This window comes from Notolabrus celidotus, chromosome 20 (genome assembly GCF_009762535.1).
Source record: "Notolabrus celidotus isolate fNotCel1 chromosome 20, fNotCel1.pri, whole genome shotgun sequence".
Lineage (NCBI taxonomy): Eukaryota > Metazoa > Chordata > Actinopteri > Labriformes > Labridae > Notolabrus > Notolabrus celidotus.
In genome coordinates this window covers 2,905,063-2,929,890 of record NC_048291.1, presented here as the reverse complement: position 1 = coordinate 2,929,890, position 24,828 = coordinate 2,905,063, and the positions used below count along the sequence as shown (strand labels likewise).

At 44.4% G+C, this 24,828-nt stretch overlaps 1 protein-coding gene across 1 annotated transcript in view; it reads left to right on the top strand.

The window, feature by feature from the left end:
* The window catches only part of LOC117832831 (glutamate receptor ionotropic, NMDA 2B), a 59,232-nt gene that overhangs the window by 18,174 nt on the left and 16,230 nt on the right, over positions 1-24,828 (top strand). Inside the window, exons 4-9 of the mRNA XM_034712126.1 lie at positions 3,307-3,460; positions 7,067-7,192; positions 12,509-12,738; positions 12,880-13,040; positions 15,330-15,517; positions 22,247-22,485. Coding sequence (XP_034568017.1) covers positions 3,307-3,460; positions 7,067-7,192; positions 12,509-12,738; positions 12,880-13,040; positions 15,330-15,517; positions 22,247-22,485 — 1,098 coding nt within the window. The remainder of the gene's footprint in view (positions 1-3,306; positions 3,461-7,066; positions 7,193-12,508; positions 12,739-12,879; positions 13,041-15,329; positions 15,518-22,246; positions 22,486-24,828) is intronic.

The following is a 24,828-nucleotide window of genomic DNA, read 5'->3' as shown; positions in this document are numbered from 1 at the left end:
GCATGATATGTCACCTTTAATATCTTCAAAACTACACAGTCATAAATATATTCACCCCTCATACTGTCTGTGTTGATGGAGACCTGAACTGTATTTTGAACCAGGCTGTAAACATGTTTATTTCTGCTGTAAAGATCAACACTTGTGTAGAATGGGTGTGTATGTGGTTTCTGGTGCTTTCTGCAGCCAGCCTCTAGTGGACGCTAATGGAACTTCAGTTTCTAACACTTCTGCATCAGCTTCACTTCTCATGTCTGGAGGTTGCCTCTAGTGAAGCGCTTTAATACCTGTCGCTTGCTTCAGTAGCGCAGGCTTTAACTCTGAGCTGATTTGCTCTGATTGCTAATCCAACATGTCGTTTCTATCTTGAATCATTATCCCCCTTAAAGGTTTTTATCACCTATTGTCTCTCCGCCGCTGATCGATCTGAAGCGGTGCGATGATAATGATTTGTTTTATTAGAGAACATCTGGAAGAGATCCAGACTTTCCTCCATGTGTTAACACCGAGGACACTCTCTCCTCCCGTAAATCTGCCGTATCTGCTGTATGTGACAAAAAGCAAAGCCTGTCCTCCCCCCTCACGCCCTCCCCCCTCTGCTGGAGCGAGGCCAAATCTACTTTATATCTCACACTGTTAATGGACAGGAATCTGGACTGTGGCTCTCGGACGTGCCTGGAAACGCTCCTGAACACTCATCGACATCACTCAGGGCCGTTACACAATTTGCCACGGCTCGGAGAGACAATAGATCGAAAAGGGAGGAGGGAAGGAACGCTCCGGAGGCGGCCTACTGTCCGTCCTAACTGGATTCTGTCCTTCAGTGTCACATTTCATGGGCTGCATTGACTCGCACCGCCTCTAATCGCCCTAATCTGAGATATTAGAGGCAATCCACTTGATTACATGAGTTTGGCCCTCACTCGCAGTCACATAAAGACACACATACAGGCTGAGACGCACACACACACACACAAGCCCAGATCCTTGCTCACTCATTCTCAATAACACCCACATGGGTCACTTTCATAACACGGAGAGAACAAGTCGTAGGAGGGAGATGGAGAGAGCGAACGAGGAGAGAGGAAGTGAGTACACTGCTGGATGGACTCGCTCTTTCTCTCTCTCCTCCCCGGGAGACATTTCTCACATTTAGGACTCCTGCACACACACACACACACACACACAGAAACACACAGAAGTGAACATGCACTTACATACTGACAGAACAAACAAGGCTGAAAAGTTAGGGATGCACACGCAGACACACACCAGGAACACTTTGGAAACTGCAGATAGTGTGCAGAGTAGATGTTTCATACTCTCCCTGCCTGTAAAGGTCCACTTCACAGGTGGAGAACAAAGGTCTCTAGTTTTCTGTCTTTCTCCCTTTATGACTCATGCACATACACACACATGCACACACACACACACACGCTAACACTGAAGCACGTACCAGAGCTTTGACTCACACAGTCATCACACATCCCTTATTAACTTAGTGAGACAGTCTCGTCCCACTTTATCCCGCTGCTGTAGGGCTCTGAACATTTGGGGCTAAATATATTACCTGTGCAGAGGTAGAGGAGGGGGGGGAGGGAGGGGAGGAGGGGGGGGGCAGGTAGAGGAAGGAGAGGCATTGGGGCGGCTATTTCAAGCAGCCATGACCCACTGTGGTAACCCACTTTCTCTCTCCCTCTTTCTGTCTCTGTCCCCTGACGAGGATCACATGCATCCACTCTGAGCGCCGTGTCGCCCCCCTTTCTCTATCTTTGCCTCCACTTCATAACATTCACACAGCGGCCATTTTGCTTTGACTTTAAAGGTTTTTTAACCGGTGGACCCAGGGTCTAAAGTACTTTTCAAAAAGCCCCGGGACTTTCAGGGGGCGGGGCCTGCAATGCTGAACGTGTCTGATTGGTAGATTAACCTCAGTGTTTTTATTCCTCCCTCCGTCCACAATAACATCACACACATCTGTGATTCTCTTGATTTCTCTTTCTTTCATTAGTTTTTATTTGTTCTATCTTTTTTGTATGTGTGTGTACTTTTCAAAAGAAGAAGCTGTGATTCTCCAGGTCAACTTTTTTGCCAAATTTTTTTTTTTTTCATTTTGTTTTTGCCAAATTTTTTCTAATTTTTTTTTCAACATTCTTTCTTCAAAATTTAAATTTTTCAAAAAAAAAAAAAATTCAATTTTTTTTTCAAAAAAAACTTTTTCAAAAAATTTTTTTTCAATTTTTTTTTCAAATTTTCTTTTGTCAAAATTTTTTTGGGGGAAATTTTTTTGTCAATTTTTTTTGTCAATTTTTTCCAAAAACCATTCCCTTTCATTGTTTTTTTCATCTGTGATTCTCTTGATTTCTCTTTCTTTCATTAGTTTTTATTTGTTCTATCTTTTTTGTATGTGTGTGTACTTTTCAAAAGAAGAAGCTGTGATTCTCTTGATTTAGCAGCTTGTAACAGTAGTCTTCTCTCAGCCCACCGTGAATGCGTCTCTCCTCCCGGTGTTCCGGTTTTAAAAGCGACCCTGTAAACTGGAGACCTTCAGCTGAACGTGTCAGTGTTTGTGGAGTTTACACAGCTGTTGAAACACAGAGGGAGTTCCTGGGAATGCAAACTAGTTTAGTTTTTATTAAGATTTCAAAATATCCTCATCAGATATTTAATGATGGTCTAAAGACGTTTATGAGGGATGCATCCGGCTGAGAGTCTCCAGTTAACAGGGTCGCTGTTTAAACCAAAACACCGGCCGATCTCTGCCACAGCTTTTTGAGTTCAAAAGGATTTTAAAGCCGTGTTGAAACGTCTTTGCTACTCGCGCTTATCTCCTCTCACGTGTTGATTCAGTGAATCCATCTGTGATGAAATATAGCACCATCTAAAACAGCACCAGCTGAGTCTCTTCATGCTAACAGGCTAACTGTTGTGTTGCTCATAATGATACCTGCCTGTCCGTCTGCTTCTATGGTGTCATCTGTGATGAATGGCATTCCTCTTTGTGTTACTGCCCTCTACTGGTCTGGTGGTGTAGTGCATTTACTTTCTTTCCTTCATACGTCACTGGACTGATTTACACAATCTACCCGGGACTTCAACACAGACAACAATGGGGGCACAGGAACCTTTTAGTTCAGGGTGAAGGTAGTTCTTGGGGCTAAAAGACCCCGGGACTCTTGGTTGAAATGCACCTTATGTTCACGATGGAAAGCGAAAGTCTGGAAGTTGTCAGACACTCCACTTATACTTGTACGAGTCTTGGATGTTGATGTAAAGGATGTTCTTTGTCTTCCTTATCTCCACCAGGTGGTGACCAAAAACGCCCACATGGCTGTCGGCTCGCTGACCATCAACGAGGAGAGGTCAGAGGTCATAGATTTCTCCGTCCCCTTCATAGAGACGGGCATCAGCGTCATGGTTTCTCGCAGCAACGGCACCGTCTCACCCTCGGCCTTCTTAGGTGAGAATCTGAACCTGAATGTTTGTTATGTAACTTGTTAATCTTTGAGATATTAAGGTCCAAATGAAGGTGTTTCATACATTTTTGGATCACTGTTTTGTCCCTTTTGGCGCCCCGTAGTTAAGCTGCCGCAGAGTCTTCCTGCTTCCCTCTGCAGCCGTGATATAAAATAGCAGCAGGGTGCTTTTGAACGGCACATTTAACTTTAAGACACTCAGGTTCAGAGTGATCTGGACTTTCTGTCAAACTTACTTACCAAAGTACTTTGAGTTTGAGCTAACAGCTACGAGCTAAGCTACAGGTGCAGCTAATCAGACTGCTGTCAGCGGGCGGCCACATCCCAGAAGCCTGCAGAGCACTGAAGAGCTACTTCACCGTTGATCCTGTAACAGAGTTATCCTTTAAAATAATAAACTAGGATCTGACAGAGTGAACTCTCTGAAGCTGTCGCCTCCTGTAAGTCAAGTTTCAGAACTCACCGCTTTTGTTTGATGAAAAATCTAAAAGTCAGGATCATAAACATTATTTTGATTCACAAATTGAATACAAGAAGTTCTAAGAATTGATTTACATCGTTTGTTTGTTTTTATAATTAGTAATCTTATTAGGGCCCGAGCACCGCTGGTGGCGAAGGCCCTATTGTAACCCTAAGGGTTATTATTATAGGAGATTGCAGTTTTCGACCCCTGAACGTGAATGAAAGAGCGGATATTTTTGCACACTCATCGGGTCTGGTGAAAATTGCAAGTTATTATAGGTCTCGCAAAAAAAAATTCTGTAGCGCCCCCTAGAGGTAAAAATAACACCCTACGCATCGAGTTTTTTGAGCTACATGCATGAAAAATCTTACACATATTTATGGCATCAGGACGCACAAAAAAGTCAGCGGCACCCATATTCAAAACTCAACAGGAAGAGCGCCACCTAGCTTTGAACATGAAAAATGGGCCAAAATGGGTCCGTGCAAGGGTGCATACTTTTGCAAATTTCTCCTAGAGCTTTTCTCTGATCCAGTCCAAACTCGGCACATTCTATAGAAACCCATTGACGATTAATACAAAGTAAAGGCATTCCGTTCAGACGAAAGATGTGGGCGTGTCAGATTTTGGGGCGGGGCATAAAAAAAAAACGTCGGAAAATGGAATTTTGTGACTTTAAAATGCACGTAATCTCACCTCATCCAACACACTCATCAGTCCTGGGAAAAATTGCGACATTTTATGGGTTTCGCAAAAAAAGTCGAACAAATGTGCTCACTAGCGCCCCCTACAGTTTTCAAAAAACCCTCCCCATAGGGGTTATTTGGAGCTACATGCTTGAAAAAATTTACACATATTCATGGCACCAGGACGCACAAAAAAGCCTCTTGCACCCATATCCCAAACTCAACAGGAAGAGCGCCACCTAGCTTTGAACATGAAAAATGGCGTCCAAATAAGGGGGCATACTTTCATTATCTTCTCCGAAGGCACTTCTCCGATTCAATCCAAACCAAGGGCAACCTATAGAAGACACCTTGACGATTCAAAACTGTTCGAAGAATTCCGTTCAGACTAAAATTGTGGGCGTGGCATGCGTTGAGGTGGGGCATCAAACGCACATACAGCTTTGAATGTGAAGAATGACGCCCAAATAAGGGTGCATACTTTTGAGAGCTACTCCTAGAGTTTTTCTCTGATTCAGTCCAAACAAGGCACATTCCATAGCAGACATATTGACGATTACACTATTGTTAAAATAATTATGTTCAGACAAAAATTGTGGGCGTGGCTTACTGTCAAGTTTGGAGGTTTTCTTGGCAATCTGCCCAAAACTTGGAACATTTGCGCCACTTTAGCCAGTATATAATCTCAGATCTTGCTTTCGCATCATGCAGTGGCAAATATCAGGCGGCGGTTTATATGTGGTGGCGGCTCGCGTAGGTGGCGGCTGCAGGTGTGCGAGGGCCCGTTCATCGCTGCTTGCGGCTTTAATTGAGTTTTGTTTTTTTTAACAAGAATAATGAACAACAAAGACAAAACAAATGAAATGGACTATGACAAAATCAGATACAATAAATAAATATGTAAATAAATACAATAAAACAAACAAAAAATAATACTAACATAAATTTAAAAAATCAAAATAAACAAAAATAAATAAATAAATATACATGAATAAATCAAAATAAATATATAAAATTAATTAATTAATTAATTAATAAATATATAAATAAATGCACATACAGATACAAGTATAAAAGCCCCCAAAATATATATTTATATAGATATATAGAAACAAAAATTGTGATTAATCATGGTTAAAGAATGTGTTTGACAGCTTAATTTTATCTATGAACCTGAAAAAAGAGTTTAAATCATCTACAGCAGGGGTGTCAAACCTACGGCCCGCGGGCCAAAACCGGCCCTCCAGAGTATCCAATCCGGCCCCTGGGATGTCTTTGCAGAGTGAAAATTTTGCAATTTTCAATAAGAGTAACTGCTATTTCAGATTTGTCCTCTGGGGTCGCATACTATCCAGTCCCTCCAGGAAGTTGCGATTTCGCGATCGCAACTATCAACGCAAATTCAACCTATGATTTTATTGGTCCGGCCCACTTGAGATCAACTCCGGCTGTACATGGCCCCTGAACTGAAATGAGTTTGACACCCCTGATCTACATGTTCTTGAATGTTTACCTCCTCGACAGAAAAGTTGGACATTTAATTTTACCCACAGAAATTTAAGGAGATGAGGAGGTGTAGCATCTTAAACTTTAGCTGGGTCCTGCAGGTGGAGCTTAAAGTTTGAGTGCAGCTCGAGTTACCTGTCTGAACTTACTCACATGCATCGCTCCTTTTATTATCACATCAGGAAAAAAGGAAACACCTTCATCTGTCTGAGGTGCAGAGATGAAATTTGCAAGACCTTATAAAGATCTGATCGATTAAACGTATCTGTGTCCAGTGTACCTGCATGCATTAAACCCCTCAGGTGGAATAGGCCACACCCCTTTCCAGCTTGAGCTTTAATGAGGCAAGTGCTTTATCTCCTCCTGTTGCATTGAGGTGCATCTTATGGAATAGGCCACGCCCATTTCTACTTGAAATCTGCTGTTTGCAAATTATAATTCACAAATTGCAGATTCCTTGTGAGCGTGTGCAGCAGCGTCCTGACAGGTGAGGAGGTCTCTTCATGCTGAAGTTGAACTCGGCGATGTCGTGGACGCACGGCGTGGTCAGAGCTCAGCTTCCTGTGTTCGTACTCAGCTTCAGACGGAGCTGCATGATAATACGGCTAACTGTTTATTTATTCTCTCCCTGCCTCTTTGCCCTCTTACATTTCCCACTCCTACTCAATCCCTCTGACTCTTCCTTCCTCTCCTCAATCTGCCGCTCCACATTTGCATATCTCTCTCTCTCCTGCCCTCTCCCCCTCTCCCTTCATTCCCTCTCTCATGCTCATTTTTCCTCCCTCTCTCTCTCTCTCTCTTTCTGTCCCTTGTCTCTTCCACAACTTTGCCCCTCTCTTTTCTTCTCCCTAATCTGTCCTCCCTCCCTCTCTCCCTCCCCTTCATCTCTCTCTCTCTCTCTCTCCCTCTCTCTCCTCTACCTCTCTCGCCCTCAGAGCCCTTCAGCGCCGATGTGTGGGTGATGATGTTCGTGATGCTGCTGCTGGTGTCAGCGATGGCGGTGTTTATATTCGAGTACCTCAGCCCTGTGGGCTACAACCGCTGTCTGGCTGACGGCAGAGGTGAGCGGCCCGGATCAGCACACATGAACACACACACACACACACAGGCATGGGACCTGCTGGGGTTCACAGGGGGACACACTTGAGGACGTTTTATGCAAATGAAGGCAGGTGCTCTCTCTTCCTGTTCCATGCCGCCTGCCTCTCTCTCTCTCTCTCTCTCTCTCTCTCTCTCTCTCTCTCTCTCTCTCTCTCTCTCTCTCTCTCTCTCTCTCTCTCTCTCTCTCTCTCTCTCTCTCTCTCTCTCTCTCTCTCTCTCTCTCTCTCCCCGCTCAGACAACTCTGGTTGAATCTACCAGAGGAGATCTTCTTTTGCAACATGTTATAAAACATGAATTAAAGTCGGACTTCTCTGCACCGCACACACACGTTGGAAACAAAACACTACGCAGGAAACTTCAAACCTCAGGACGACAGAAAGTTGCAAAATTTTGACCAACAACTCAAAATGTAGAAGTTGAAAAGAGGAAACTGAAAAGTGATTCAGGGTCTGAGGTGTCTTCAAAATATTAGCCAGCGTATGCCAGGGTATATCAAAATGGGGAGTACCCTGACATACGTTGCATGAGTCAAAGGCAAGTTTTGTATAAGGTGAGAGCACGCTGGTAGACGTAGTAGTACGGCGAGTACGTCCGGCATACGCCTGCTATAAGTTGTAGGTGCGTTCCATGATGGTTCACACACGTAGATCTGTGTGTGTCTGCGTGTGTGTGTGTGTGTGTGAGAGAAGCCTTGGAGTCCTCACTCAGTGTCAAACAGCAGAGCCTCTGAAAGAGAAGCTGAAGCCAGCATGTCTGCTTTAAGGAAAATGCATTATTAGAATAGAGGATATTAATCAAGATTCCACACCTAAAAGATAAGAAAACTTAAGTGAGTGTCAGAATCTTCTTAAAAACTTCGTTCCAGGTGAATGAGACCCGGTGACGCCTGCTCCGCCCACCGAGCTGAACCGCCTCCCACAAAGACTCTCAACAGTTTCTAGAGTTTCTGCAGAGAAGAGCTGGAGGTGGAATCGTGCATCCAAATAAACTCGGTGCAACACGTCCATCAATTTTCAAAAATCCAAAGAGGATGAAAACATCAGATACTTTGATCTCTGCCGGTGGAGTCTGTGGATTCAGAGCGTGCACGCCGGTGGGCGAGGAGAAAGTGTTTGATGAGTAACGCTCCAACTAGTAATTTACTCCAAACAAGCAGCGCAGGTAGAGCCGAGCAGGTTAATGTTCCTCTCTCAGAGACGATTATCTCGGACAAATTCTCTCCCTCACACACACACACTCAAGGACACACACACACACACACTGCAGGTGTTACGGGTGTGAGGGTGAACCCAAAAGCAGCACACTGGAGCCCGGAGGAAACAGCAGGTAACAGTCTTGAAGCTGGTTTCGCTGTGTGGAGGATCAGGCTGGAAACAGAAGAGGAGCAGGCAAGTCTCTTGGTCGGGGACAGAAGGCTGAGGTAGGAAGGTCGGGGACAGGCAGGGTCGAAACCGGGAGATCAGTCTGAGGAAAAGTGCTGGAGAGTCTTGCATTTGCAGAGAGAACAATCTGGCACTGAGTGAGCTGAAACTGGGACTTAAATACTGTCAGCAGGTAATGAGAAACAGGTGATTTGTGTTGGCTTAATAAGGAGAGTGTGGTTCAGGTAAATGAAGGGGAGTGGAAATGTAGTGGGCTGAGCAGGTGTGGCAGGTGATAACTGCGGCAGAAGGCTGCCTCCACGCTGCACTCTCTTCATCACATACAGGTGTGTCTCCTGCATCCTCTTCCTCCACGTCGGTCCAGACGTTTGCATCCTCTCCTCTCACTCACGTCACCGCTCTGACAGGAAGAGGCCAGATATCAGACTCAGATCTCCTCAGCCAGAGAACCAAAAACTCTTCCCACTCCTCGGTCTGTGATGAGCGTGTACATAAGCTCTCTCTCTCTCTCTCTCTTCTCCTCTCTTCTCCTCTCCATCCTTCATGTTCTGGAGAAGATGTCCTCCTCCCTAAAGCGCTGTTCTCTCTCTCTCCTCATTTCATCCGCTCTCGGCGCTGTGGGAGTTTGGGTATCATGAATGCAGAGTGCAGATCGAAAGTTTGGACTCAAAGGATTCAAAAACGATGCATCAATGGACGAGCAGATTTGTAAACTCTGCCCGATCCGTTTAAAGCAACTTTCTCCCAAAACTTCACAAAGGGAAATACTTGGCACCATAAACTCTGCGTGTCCGCGAACTAAAGCTCCATACAACATTACACACCCACGCTCTCACACACACACACATACATGCACACACACTCTCACACAGTCACACATACCCACACAAAGATTGTGAACCAACTGCTAATCGCTGAATAATGCCTGGAATGAACTGGTCTGCCTCCAGGAATTAAACAGCTCCGAAATTTAATAAGAAAATCTGTTACTTGGTTACGAGCTGACCAATCAGAGCGAGTTAGAGACTCCACACGCAGCATCCTTTAAAATATGTCTTTTAAAGCTCCTGTGAGGAGTTTTTTAATATGTTATAAATCAGACTGAAATGAACTCTGATGCTTCCAGAAGACCTGAAATAGAAAATGTGATCATCAGCATAAAAACTGACTTCTTCTATGAAGTTATTTTTGATGTTTGAGAACGCTTTGAGGGCGGTGGGTGTCAGCCGAAAGGTGTTCAATCAATCAATCAATCTTTATTTGTATAGCACCAAATCACAACAAACGTTATCCCAAGACTCTTTTACAAACAGAGCAGGTCTAGACCACTCTATGTCAAATTATGAACAGAGACCCAACACCAAGACAGGATCAGACCCCACCTTAATCCATCATGAGCATTGCACATTGCAGTATTTAGCAAGTTACAGTGGTGAGGACAAACTTCCTTTAACAGGCAGAAACCTCCAGCAGGACCAGACTCATGTTAGACACACATCTGCTGAGACCGTGTTGGGTCTGGAAAGACAGATAGAGGGGAGTAAGAGAGAGAAGTGATAGTGATGAGACGAGTAGTAGAAGCTGTTGCCGCTGGAGTCCAGAACGTCCGCAGCAGGAGGACGTCTACGGCAGCTCAGAGGAACCCACGAGACAAGGGAGCTCAGGGACTCCAGGAAGGTCTATGGTTAGTAACTTTAATGGGACAGGAAGAGTTAAAGTGAGAGACAGGCAGAGAGAGGAGAGAGAGGGAAAGACAGGATCCCAGTGTGTCAGTCTAAGCCTATAGCAGCATCACTAAGACCTGGTCCAAGCCTGATCCAGCTCTAACTATAAGCTTTAAAAAAGGAAAGTTTGAAGCCTATTCTTAAAAGTAGAGAGGGTGTCTGCCTCCCGGACCCTGACTGGTAGATGATTCCAAAGGAGAGGGGCCTGATAGCTGAAGGCTCTACCTCCCATACTACTTTTAGAGATTTTAGGTATAACTAGCAAGCCTGCATGTTGGGAGCGTAGAGTTCTAGAGGGGTAACAGGGCACTATGAGGTCTTTAAGATAAGAGGGTGTCTGATTTTAAAGGCTTTGTAGGTTAAAAGAAGGATTTTAAATCCTAGTCTAGATTTTATTAGGAGCCAGTGAAGAGAAGCTAACACTGGAGAGACGTGCTCTCTCTTTCTAGTTCTAGTCAATACTCGAGCTGCGGTACAACAGCAGGAACTTTAACCAGGAACTAGGAACCTTTTGAGAAACTGACAGCAGGAACCAGGGTCTCAGTTACCTCTCCAACCAACGTGAACCGGGTTGTATTTCCGGGCTGGTGCTCACGCTGGTTCGGAGCTTGTTAAACCGACACGGCGAACGGTTGTTTGTCCGCCCGCTCGAGCCCGTGGAAGAATCACGCCATGACGCCAGATTTATGTGACCGCCTTCCCCAGCAGCGCTAGTGTGAACTTTCCCCTCACAACAACAACAACAATGGTGGACAAAGGCAGCTTGTCTCCTGGGCCAACTGCTGCTTGTCTTGGAATCCATTAGTGTCTTTGATTTTTTTAGACATGTTTGGTTTGTGTTTTTGATCATGGCAACCCCGCCCCCCATCCCTCGCCCCTGACGTTAGCGGTTCGTGGTTCTAGACCAGCGAAGAGTTGGAGCCGCTCTAGAAACGGTTTTCACTTGCAGTCGAAGCACGAAAAACTGGTTCCGAACCGTCCCTGAAACTTCCTCGGTCAAAAAGGGGTACATTTAGTTCAAGGGTAGTTGAAAGTTCCAGGTGGAACTACTTCCCAAAGGTCCAGGGACTTTGGGGGCGGGGCCTGAAGATGATCTAACTTGCATTAAAAAAAAAAGGTCTTAATTTACAGAACTAATACTAGTATCTGGAAGGAGGAGGAGGAGGACAGATCATACTGGAATCTATCCTGTGTTTCATTGGATCAATAAAACGATGTGCCAACATGAATCATGTCTCCCTTTCATGGACATTGTTTCCACATCTTGGGATGTTTTCAGGTGTTGATGATCTTTTTTACATTGAAATGGATTCACCGGACTCGGCAAGCGGTCCACCTTCCATTTGTGGACGCCCCACAGATGCTCAATAGGGTTTAGGTCTGGAGACATGCTTGGCCACTCCATCACCTTCACCCCCAGCTTCTTTAGCAAGGCAGGGGCCGTCTTGGAGGAGTGTTTGGGGTCGTTATCATGTTGGAGTACTGTTCCCGAAGAGGGAACTGATAAGTTTATCTTGGTCTCATCAGACCACAAGACATGTGCTTAGTCTGCTGTCTTTAGCAAACTGGGCTTTCTTGTGCTTCATCTTTAGAAGACATGTGAGGGGTGGACTCACTGTTGTGAGATACTGTACACCAGCTGAGCAGAGAGAGGGGCAGACAGATAGAGGCATGGAAGAGGAAATCTTATTTATTGTAACCTGATGTTATTTATTAAGAAACACAGCTTACCTGCTGCCAACTTTATACTTAAGTCCAGAGACTTGAATAAAGAGATGTGCAGGAGACTTCATTTACCAAACAATGGTCCTGGACTAGGTCTCCATACATCATTGGCCTGGTTTGGATAATCTTCACAGGACTTCAGGCTGCGGTGAAGAGACAGTGTTTAGTTCCTTAAAGAGAAGTTCCCTTAATTAAAAGTTCCTGGCACTTTCCACAGGAATAACTCAAACATTTAACTTTCCAAAGAAGCAGAATGAGATTCTTTATTTTTAAGAGCAGTTTCACATGTTCAGGACTAAATCAGCAAAGAGATGAGAGGAGCTGCTTTCTCTTTAAGGGACGCCAGAATACACAAAACCAACACAGGAGCTTTAAGGTTCCTCACGGCATCATGTCTTTAACAATGTGTGTGTGTGTGTGTGTTTGTTTGTGTGTTTCCCTCAGAGCCTCACGGTCCGTCCTTCACCATCGGTAAAGCCATCTGGCTGCTGTGGGGTCTGGTCTTCAACAACTCCGTGCCCGTCCAGAACCCCAAAGGAACCACCAGCAAGATCATGGTCTCCGTGTGGGCCTTCTTCGCTGTCATCTTCCTGGCCTCCTACACTGCCAACCTGGCCGCCTTCATGATCCAGGAGGAGTACGTGGATCAGGTGACCGGTCTGTCAGACAAAAAGGTAAGAGGGGAGGGTTTCAGTACGCTGCTCTGTCGTCTTTTCATTGTGTTCATTCATGAAGCAGACGTTCACTCTCTCTCTCTCTCTCTCTCTCTCTCTCTCTCTCTCTCTCCCTCTCTCTCTCTCCTTCTTTGTTTTTAGTTCCAGAGTCCCAACGACTTCTCTCCTCCGTTTCGTTTCGGCACCGTCCCGAACGGGAGCACAGAGAGAAACATCCGGAACAACTATCCAGAGATGCACGGCTACATGACCAAGTTCCATCAGAGGAACGTCAACGAGGCTCTGGGGAGTCTCAAAGCGGGGTGAGGAACTGATAGACTCGGTCTTGGTCTCGAGACCTGTCCCTAGACCACTACTTTAAGTCTGTGCTCTCAGGTTTTCTGAGGTGGCAGCTTCTTTCCTCTGAACTGAACCGAAGGAGTCCAGTATTTTCTGTCTTCAATGTCAGCTGTTCTAGTCACTGTAGTGTCATCTCATCACTGACTGGTCGATACCAAAAGAGGGGGCGGGACTTCCTGTATCATCTTTGTCAGTATCAATAGCAGAGGAGTAAATGTAGACTCATGTTTTCAAGCGTTAAAGTTTGCAGATGTAGAGCTGCTGCTAACACCATTTCCATTATTCTACTTGTTTTGTAAAATGTCCTCAATAGAAGCAATGTTAAAAATTCAGATCAATTAAAATCCAACTTTTAGAACCTCCCAGCAGTAATAACTCATGAGAAGCTGAATAGTGAAACATTATTCAGTGGAAAACTGGGATTTTGTTCATCATCTCTGATTGAAAATATCCAGAATTATCACTATTTTTTCAAATTTTCAAATGGCTGATATTTTAATTTTTTTTTAATTTAATCAGATCAAGCTGTGATTGGCTGGATTACATTATAAGGTTGTAGACTATTTGTAAAATAAGAAAGAAGAAGTGAATTGAAAATATTGCTATTTTTTAAAGTTTCGTTTGGCTTTTATTTTGAAAGGACACAACAGAATGACCTGTGATTGGCTGAACACATGTGTGCTAACAAGGAGCTTAGGAGGGAGGCATGCTAGTTGTAGGCTGTCTTAATAAACACAAAGGTCGGTTTTACTCCCCACGTCTGCAGATTTGAAGATCTAGTGGATGATTTGTATTTGTCATGGAAAAGTGCTAGCGCTAGTTAGCATAGCCACATAGCTACATAGCTACATGTCATAGCTGTAGCTGTGTACCAAGACACACGTTGACATACTGATAAATAAAAACAACAAGAAACACTAAATCTGTGACCAATGGTTCAGAAAGGTCCTGCTGCCTTTCTGGCAGAGGTCGGTTTGACTCCCCACGTCTGCAGATTTGAAGATCTAGTGGATGATTTTTAGTTTTCATGGAAAAGTGCTAGCGCTAGTTAGCATAGCCACATAGCTACATGTTGGTAGCTGTGTACCAAGACACACGTCGACATGCTGACAAATAAAACAACAAGAAACACTAAATCTGTGACCAGTGGTTCAGAAAGGTCCTGCTGCAGGCGCCTCTCCGTCAGGATCAGATTCTGGATCAGATTCAGAGGGTTGAAGTAACGCGGGTCTGTGAGCAGCCGTGTATATTCAGCCAACATGGAAACATTAACATCAACGTGCTGGACAGCTGAGGCCACACCCACTTCCTGAGGGGGCGTGGTCAGAGAGAAAACAGACAGTTCTGAGGAGGACTGAAGAAGAGGGTTTTTCAGGCAGACCAGAATCTGATTTCAAAGTGTTTTTTTGAGCATAAACTTTAAAGACATGTTTTGGGGACCTCTTAGACCAATATATGTTGATGAAAAAAGCGTGATATGTCACCTTTAATATATTTATATATACTTTTTAAACGGTTAAAATCAAGATGATTAAATTAAAGTTTGTTCCAGAATGTTGGACTCCTACGCGTGGGCTCATATGTTATTAGCATGTCCGCTATGTAGCTGGAGAAAGTACATGAAGAGGTTATTAAGTAATCAGTAAAATATTAAATTCTGAAACATGTAGAGAGCTGAGTAAAGATGCTAAAACAGGAGAGATATGGTTGTGTTTTTTGATTCTGGTTAAAACCCTGGCAGCTAAAATCTGGAGACGATCCAGTGATCATTTTATGCAGGCAGGTAAAAAGACTGTTGCAATAGTCCAGGTGTGATGACATAAGAGAGTGTTAAATCTTCTCTGTGCCTTTAAAAGTTAAAATAAGACTCCTTCTGTAACAATAAATAAAATACTGGAATAAAACGAGCAAACTGAAGAAGCTAAAGTTGAACAGTTTCCTCTTCCTGCTCTTCTTCCTGTAAACATATTGAATGAGAACAACTCTAATAATACTTTCACTCCTCCTCCTCTTCAGCTTCCATCTCTCTCTGTGCCTCCTCGCCGCTCCGCGTGCCAGCTCTCCAGCCTTTGGCAAACCAAGTGGAAGTCTATTCCACTTATCAGCTGCAGCTTAGTGCTATTTAGCAGGTTAATTGGAATGTTGTAGCTGTGATGTCTGACTCTCCTCCGCTAATTAAGTATAACCTCTCTCTCTCTCTCTCTCTCTCTCTCTCTCTGTCTCTCTCTCTCTCTCTCTCTCTCTCTCATTAGCAAACTGGACGCCTTCATTTACGACGCGGCCGTCCTGAACTACATGGCGGGCAGGGACGAAGGTTGCAAGCTGGTGACCATCGGAAGCGGTTACATCTTCGCCACCACCGGGTACGGCATCGCCATCCAGAAGGAGTCCCTGTGGAAGCGGCACGTGGACCTCGCCATCCTTCAGCTGTTCGGAGACGGTGAGGAAGACTCTGGTTAATTCATGCTGAGGCTGAGTTTGATGCAGACTCATTCTCTGATGTGATGACTTGATTATTTAATATCTCAAAGTTCAGCTGATTACAGCCGGGATCTGATTTTAATGACTTTGGTCTTTATTCATGATAAGATCAACATCTGGAGCTGATTGAAACACAGCGTGCTGATGTTCAGTATAACAGCACTCTCTGCTGTGTGTAGTGCTGTTATACAATGATGCTGCAGGATAACGCCACTTCCTGCTAGAGTCTGTCTCCTGCAGTTCCTACAGTGTCCACTAGAGTGTGTCCTGCAGTTCCTCCAGTGTCCACTAGACTCTGTCTCCTGCAGTTCCTCCAATGTCCACTAGAGTGTGTCTCCTGCAGTTCCTCCAGTGTCCACTAGAGTGTGTTCCTGCAGTTCCTCCAGGGTCCACTTGAGTTTGTCTCCTGCAGCTCCTCCAGGGTCCACTAGAGTGTGTCCTGCAGTTCGTCCAGTGTCCACTAGAGTCTGTCTCCTGCAGTTCCTCCAGGGTCCACTTGAGTTTGTCTCCTGCAGCTCCTCCAGGGTCCACTAGAGTGTGTCTCCTGCAGTTCCTCCAGTGTCCACTAGAATCTGTCTCCTGCAGTTCCTCCAGGGTCCACTAGAGTGTCTCCTGCAGTTCCTCCAGTGTCCACTAGAGTTTGTCTGCTGCAGTTCCTCCAGTGTCCACTAGAGTGTGTCCTGTAGTTCCTCCAGTGTCCACTAGAGTCTATCTCCTGCAGTTCCTCCAGTGTCCACTAGAGTCTGTCTCCTGATGTTCCTCCAGTGTCCACTAGAGTGTGTCCTGCAGTTCCTCCAGTGTCCACTAGAGTCTATCTCCTGCAGTTCCTCAAATGTGCACAAGAGTCTGTCTCCTACAGTTCCTCCAGTGTCCACTAGAGTGTGTCCTGCAGTTCCTCCAGTGTCCACTAGAGTGTATCCTGCAGTTCCTCCAGTGTCCACTAGAGTGTATCCTGCAGCTCCTCCAGTGTCCACTAGAGTATGTTCCTGCAGTTACTCCAGTGTCCACTAGAGTGTGTCCTGCAGTTCCTCCAGTGTCCACTAGAGTATGTTCCTGCAGTTCCTCCAGTGTCCACTAGAGTATGTTCCTGCAGTTCCTCCAGTGTCCACTAGAGTTTGTCTCCTGCAGTTCCTCCAGGGTCCACTAGAGTGTGTTCCTGCAGTTCCTCCAGGGTCCACTTGAGTTTGTCTCCTGCAGCTCCTCCAGGGTCCACTAGAGTGTGTCCTGCAGTTCGTCCAGTGTCCACTAGAGTCTGTCTCCTGCAGTTCCTCCAGTGTCCACTTGAGTCTGTCTCCTGCAGTTCCTCCAGGGTCCACTAGTGTATGTTCCTGCAGTTCCTCCAGTGTCCACTAGAGTATGTTCCTGCAGTTCCTCCAGTGTCCACTAGAGTATGTTCCTGCAGTTCCTCCAGTGTCCACTAGAGTTTGTCTCCTGCAGTTCCTCCAGTGTCCACTAGAGTGTGTCCTGCAGTTCCTCCAGTGTCCACTAGAGTATGTTCCTGCAGTTCCTCCAGTGTCCACTAGAGTCTGTCTCCTGCAGTTCCTCCAGGGTCCACTAGAGTCTGTCTCCTGCAGTTACTCCAGGGTCCACTAGAGTGTGTCTCCTGCAGTTCCTCCAGGGTCCACTTGAGTTTGTCTCCTGCAGCTCCTCCAGGGTCCACTAGAGTGTGTCCTGTAGTTCCTCCAGGGTCCACTAGAGTGTGTCTCCTGCAGTTCCTCCAATGTCCACTAGAGTGTGTCCTGCAGCTCCTCCAGGGTCCACTAGAGTGTCTCCTGCAGTTCCTCCAGTGTCCACTAGAGTGTGTTCCTGCAGTTCATCCAGTGTCCCCCAGAGGGTTTTTTTCACCAGGCTGTAAACTTGAAATTCTCCTTTAAAAATTTGACATTTAATGTAAATGTTAACAGTCTTCCTTTGACTTTGGAGGCAGCCTCAAGTGGCCACTGTAGGAACTGCAGTTTTAGCGCTTGGTGAAAACAAACTATATAGCAGCTTTAATGCAGATCGGTGGTTAAAATATTCTTTGGACAGTTTTTAGAAATAAAGGAATCTGATTTTGACAGACTTTAAACTCATGAGACTCTCTGTGAAAACATTTCAATGTAAACGTTAGGTTTCCTTTGATTTGGAGACCGCCTCAAGTGGACACTCTTGGAACTGCAGTTTTTAAACCCTCTTCCTTTTCTTTTACCTCACAGTTTGCTGTTTTGTGTTCTCACGTTACAACAAACCTGCTTCTTTAAATAACTACAAGTGTAAGGATGATAGAAAAGGGATTGCACCTGGAGTATAATTAACAATCTCTCCACACTGTGCAGAGTTTGAGTCTAAGAAGTGTTATATATCTGCATGACAGACTGCTTTAGGCAGCCTGACTCATGATGGAGCTAATTTCAGAGTCTCAGCAGCTAATTTAAGGAGCATAAAGTTATTAAAATAAAAGTGAATTTAATGTCCAAACATGAGAATAAGATCCAGATTATAATCAGCCTGAAACACCCGCATGGAGCTGATTCCAGGTGCTCGTTTCACCCACCAATATGCTCTGAACAAACCTCGCCTCGGGCTGCGCTGCAGGGAGAACGCAGCAGCGCCTCTTTTTTTTATGTCTCATGCATGTTGTAGTGAAACACAGTGATGTCAAAGGAAAAGCTCCTCGCAGCACAGATGTGATTATCCTTCATATCTGTGAGTCAGGGAGTCTGCTTCATAAACGTTCCTGATAAAGTGGCTCCACAGAGCGAGCGTACGGTAATTCCTCTCTCATATAAATAAAGATCAGACCGAGGAGGTGAGGCGGCGCGGCGAGGAGATTGAGCTCCGCCGTGGGGCCCCCTCGGCTTTATGATCACGCTCGCCTTTTATGGAGGACTGTCCGAGCTCTCCGGGGTTCTGAGGCTCTGAGACTCCTCGCTCCCGTCAGCCTGGGCCTCCGCCGCCGCCGCCTTAATGAGCCTGAGAACGAGCGCTGAATGAAATGTGCTCCAAACGTCCGTATCTAACCGCTGCTGCTGCGTGTGTTTTATGGTTATCAAGCCCAAAAAAACTCCTCGCCATAAACAAGTCAGAGTGTCACAGGCGGCGGCTGCTCGCTCACTTTATCGACTTTAACTCTCATTTCACCATGTCCTGTTCTGATGTACGGCTTATTTCACGCTCTGAAGTTTGCTGTGTGTTACTGTGTGTGTGAGTGTGTGTGTGTGTGTGTGTGTGCTGGGCTTGTTCCAGCGTTTTGTGAGGGTCCTGAACCAAGGGCCCTCCGGGGGCCCGCTGTAGTGCGTCCCAGTTAGGGGTGCCAGCATCGCTCCTGGTGTATTTCAACTTTGTGTGTGTTCGAGTGCCAAAGTTTGTGTGTGTGTGTGAATATGGGTCAGGCCTATGTGTGTAAGCTTGTGTGTGTGTGTGTGTGTGTGTGTGTGTGATAAAGAGAAGTGTAGAGAATCTGAGTATTTATGACACAGGTTTATTTTTATCAGCCTACATACGAGTCAGTGAGCGTTCGTGTTTCTTTTTCTGCTTTTCGATCAGATTTGATTCGTCTTCATGTTTACGTATGAGGCAGAAGTTCGTGTGTGTGTGTGTTTGTTTGTGTGTGTGTGTGTGAATGTGGGTCGCTCACACACGAACCAGTTGGCCCTGTCTCACCCCTCTCAGGAGTCCAATGTCACCTCGCCCCGCCTCGCCGTCCTGTCCCCTCCTGGTGGCCTAGAAAGCTCTCACGTGGATGGTCTCGGTGGCCACGGTGTGAAGGCTGGGGGGAAGTCTGAAAAACATCACAGCAGATTTTAAAAAAAGGAGAAACAGCTCTGATTTATGATTCTCTGATTGTCTGCTGGATCAAAAGTTTGGAAAGTCATGCTCAGGGCATGTTCAGACTGACAGCCTTTCACACATGATGCTAATGAAACATCCTTTAATGCATCTTTAAAGGAGCGAGAGCACGACATTAAAATGTTAAGAGATGTTGCAAATTAAAACAACACTTCACTCCAGAGGCTTTACTCCCAAACTGAAAATATGCACAAAAACAATGAGAGCTCTGCAGAGAGTGGAGATGCCGACAGCTCAGACGCAAAACAAGAGCAAACTGCAAAGAGCTGCAGAACTTTATTGACATGTTTGCGCTAGGATATAGTTTGCAGAACAGTTTGAGAGTCTGACTTTGAGATGGAGAGGATAGCACGGCAAATCATGCACAGTTCTTTGTGCTATTATTGTCTGGCATCTTCTCTGCCCTGGATTTAAATCCACCATGAAACATTTTTGCATCTCCTCAATGTGTCGACTCCTATTTTCAGGTGGTAGCCGTTTAATGAAGATTTAAAATGCTTAAAAAAAGGAGAAGTAGTTCTGGGTTGTCATTTTGTGATTGTCTGCTTGATGAAAGTTTGGATGTCATGTGCAGGGCATGTTCAGACTGACAGCCTTTCACACATGACGCTAATGAAACATCCTTTAATGCAACTTTGAAGGAGCGAGAGCGCGATATTAAAGAGTAAAGAGATGTTATTAATTAAAACAACACTTCACTCCTGAGGCTTTACTCCCAAACTGAAAATATGCACAAAAACAATGAGAGCGCTGCAGAGAGTGGAGATGCCGACAGCTCAGATGCAAAACAAGAGCAAGCTGCACAGAGGTGTTCATGCACGACAATTAAAGATCCTTTAATGCATCTTAAAGAGGAGTAAGAGCACAACATGAAAGTGTAAAGAGACGTTTCACAGCTTTACTTTCAAACTTTCAAAATGCACCAAAACATGCAACAAGTGGAGATGCCGACAGCTCAGACGCAAAACAAGAGCAAGCTGCACAGAGGTGTTCATGCATGACAATTAAAGATCCTTTAATGCATTTTAAAGAGGAGTAAGATCACGACATGAAAGTGTAAAGAGACGTTTCACAGCTTTACTTTCAAACTTTAAAAATGCACAAAAACAAGCAACAAGTGGAGATGCCGACAGCTCAGACGCAAAACAAGAGCAAGCTGCACAGAGGTGTTCATGCACGACAATTAAAGATCCTTTAATGCATCTTAAAGAGGAGTAAGAGCACAACATGAAAGTGTAAAGAGACGTTTCACAGCTTTACTTTCAAACTTTAAAAATGCAACAAAACAAGCAACAAGTGGAGATGCCGACAGCTCAGACGCAAAACAAGAGCAAGCTGCACAGAGGTGTTCATGCACGACAATTAAAGATCCTTTAAGAGCATGACATAAAAGCATGAAGAGACGTTTCACAGCTTTACTTTCAAACTTTAAAAATGCACCAAAACGAGCAACAAGTGGAGATGCCGACAGCTCAGACGCAAAACAAGAGCAAACTGCACAGAGCTGCTAATCTTTATTGACATGTTTGCGCTAGGATATCGTTTGCAGAACAGTTTGAGAGTCAGACTTTGAGATGGAGAGGATAGCACGGCAAATCATGCACAGTTCTTTGTGCTATTATTGTCCGCCATCTTTTCTGACCTGGATTTAAATCCACCATGAAACATTTTTGCGTCTCCTCGACGTGTCAGCTCCTATTTTTTAAGGTGGTAGCCGTTTAATGAAGATTTAAAATACACAACATACAGTATGCAACAGATTCAGTGTTTGAAAACGTCCAAGATGTCACAGGAAACAAACCCTCAGGAAACAGGAAGTTGATGTTTTATAAGCTATCTGCAAAACAGAAGCTCCTCAGGATGTTTCAGCTCCTGTATGATTTCATCTGAAGATCTGCCTGTGTGCATATATGTGTTCGAGTGTGTTAGTGTGTGTGTGTGTGGGCGCTGCCTCTCTGAGTTTGTATGCTGCTGAGCTTCTCATTGATGCTCAGAGGCCGGCCATCGCTCCAGCGCAACAAGAGTGGCGCTGACATGCGGGGACAGTGGCTGAATGTATGATTAATTAAGCAGCGCCGCTCGGCTCTGATAGAGAGCAGCTCGTGATGAAACAGAAGGTGACCCACAAAGAGACCAGAAGCTCAGGGACCAGCGTCTCTCTCTCTCTCACACACACACACACACACATATGCACATGCATACTTATGCAAACACAGAATTTGCATACATCCTCTCCCATGTTAGCTCTGAAGCCGTGAACTGTCCGGGTGTGAAGCCTCAGACGTTCATTGAAAGGACGAAGTCTGAATGTGACGAACATGTGACCGATGATATCTCTCTCTTCTTCTCTGCAGAGAAGCATTTTGCAAAATTCATGTCTCTATTTCACTTCTAACTCCCCTGACCCCCCCCCTGTTCTCCCCCGCCCGCCTGCCCGCCTGCCCGCCTGCCCGCCATCCTCCCTCCCCTCTTCCATTGTTGCATCATCTCCCCATCCCTCGTGTCCTCCAATACCCGTCCTGTTATTACATCACATCCTTCTCTCGCCTTTATGTTTCACTTTCCTTCCCACTTTTTCACACCCTGTTTTTATTTCAATTCCCCTGCAAATTATAAAAAAACACTTCTCCTCATGTCGTCATCGTGCCCCATGCTCCATCTCCTCTTCTCTTTCTTCTGTCCATCTGTTTATCTCCCCCTTTCTTCGCCTCCGTCCGTCCTGCCTCCTTCTCGTGTGTTGCTCCATTAACTCTTCCCCATCCCTGCTTCCTTACCTCCTCATGCAATCTGCTTCTCCCTGCATGCTTCCTCCTCCTCTCCCTCCTCCTCCTTCCTTGTTTTGTCACATTTCTCCTTCCAGGTGAGATGGAGGAGCTGGAGTCTCTGTGGCTGACGGGAATCTGCCACCACGAGAAGAACGAGGTGATGTCCAGCCAGCTGGACGTGGACAACATGGCGGGCGTCTTCTACATGCTCGGCGCCGCCATGGCTCTGTCGCTCATCACCTTCATCTGCGAGCACTGGTTCTACTGGCAGCTGCGGTTCTGCTTCATGGGCGTCTGCTCCGGCCAGCCCGGCTTCGTCTTCTCCATCAGCAGGGTGAGACCAGAACCAGAGATAACAGAGCCACTGGTTAGCTTAGCTGGGAGAGATAGAGCTCATCCTCAGCCCTCAGACTGTACTCTGATGATTGTAGCTCTTCTTTCCACGCTGTGTGCTTTTTAAAAGATTTAACTGGGCGCCAATACGTTTTGCACAAATCAGATCCAGAACGTTGGAGCTGACAGATCCAACATCACTTTGGCGCTTCCAATGATTGAACCATGCATGAGCCCACTTCAGTCAAAGAGAGATATTATTTTCATTCAATTAGCGGTGTGGCTCTGTTCGGAGAGCTCCCTGCATTTGCATGTACGTACGTGACATGCCAAAGCCTGAGGCGGGGAGAGCACACCTCCCCCTCTTTTCAAGTAAAACCTGGTTTTCCTGCATTTGTGGAACTTCTGGAATCGTCACGTTTCATCTCCTCCTCTCTCTTCTTCATGTAATCATGTCTGTATGATAAACAGCAACATGTATCAGCTGTAGATTAACAGAACACGCTCTGAATCTCTGAGGAAAAGGAAACAGAGATCGTAGCGGGTCCGGAAGCAGGAGACCGGCTATCAGAGAGACTTCACAAGTACCTAATGCTCACGTCCGCGTCGACAACTGCTGTGTGAGGTTAGAAGTTTAAAGGCTGGTTTATACTTCTGCGTCGTCCCTGCTACGTCGAGTAGACGCAGAAGTAGAAATCAGCCTTCAACCAGGCTGAAGGCAGGGAGAGCATCAGCAAAGACCCCTGTGCTGCAGAACAAAGCGAGCATCAGTGACGGTTCATGTGACACTGGTGAAATCAGACACAGCAGGAAGGAGGAGCTGGGATGGAGGAGGGTGTAAAGAGGTTTATGGAGGAAGCAGGAAGAGTAGGAAGGATGAAGAACGCACATTTTGCTCTTTGCTAATTGGATGCATGGAAGGAAATCAGCTGATAGAGGCTGCCGTTACTCAACTCAACTTTATTTACATTGCTTCTTTCATACATAAAAACATGCAGCCCAAAGTGCTTCTCAGAATAACAGAGAGACAGAAAAAAACAAGATATTAACATATATTTTATTTGTCCTCCATTGGGGGAATTCTATTGTTACAGCAGCTTACAACACGGGACAGGGGAATACAACAATGTACTAACATAGTTAAAAATATAATAACAATAATAATCGCAATGACAAGGGTAAAATAAAAAAATAAAAATAATAATAATAATAATAAAATTGGATAAGATAAAATAAAATTGGATAAAATAAAATAAAGTAAGATAAAATAAAATAATATAAAATAAAGTAAAATAAAATAAAATAATATAAAATAAAGTTAAATAAAACAAAACAAAATAAAATTGGATAAAAGAAAAGAAAAGAAAATAAAATAAAGTAAAATAAAATAAAATAAAATAATATAAAATAAAATAATATAAAATAAAGTTAAATAAAACAAAATAAAATAAAATAAAGTTAAAATAAAATAAAATATGGCAACTATTACAGATATATACACACTATGTACACTTCTATCTGATAAATAGATAATTACAACACGGGACAGGGGAATACAACAATGTACTAACATAGTTAAAAAATATAATAACAATAATAATCGCAATGACAAGGGTAAAATAAAAAAATAAAAATAAAAATAATAATAATAATAATAAAATTGGATAAGATAAAAGAAAAGAAAAGAAAAGAAAAGAAAGTAAAATAAAATTGGATAAAATAAAATAAAGTTAAATAAAATAAAATTGGATAAAATAAAATAAAATAAAATAAAATAAAACAAAATAAAATAAAATAAAGTTAAAATAAAATAAAATATGGCAACTATTACAGATATATACACACTATGTACACTTCTATCTGATAAATAGATAATTACAACACGGGACAGGGGAATACAACAATGTACTAACATAGTTAAAAAATATAATAACAATAATAAATGACATCCCTGCTTTAGGCCTTGTCACAGAGCTCTCTGGACTGTTTGCTGCATGTCTTCCCCTGCTCTCTGTTGCTGACGTTTTCTGCTGCTCTTCAGCTCTCCTATCAAAGCCTGAAAATATTTAAAACATGAAGATTTAGAAGGTTTAAAATAGGAAATCCAAAATGACCCGATGAAAGAATCAGACTGTTAAGGATTTCAATCTTCTGATGATGTGGTTACAGAGAGGAAAAACAGAACCCTGTCCTGATGTGAACTCAGAAGTCACTTTCAGGAGGATCCAGAATAAGAGCAGACAGACTTCAGACCTCTTCGTTTGACTCTTTGTGACTTTAGATTAGATTTTCCAGTTTGGACCGTTCCTCCGTGTCCCTCTCATGACCGAGCCTCGCTCTCAGA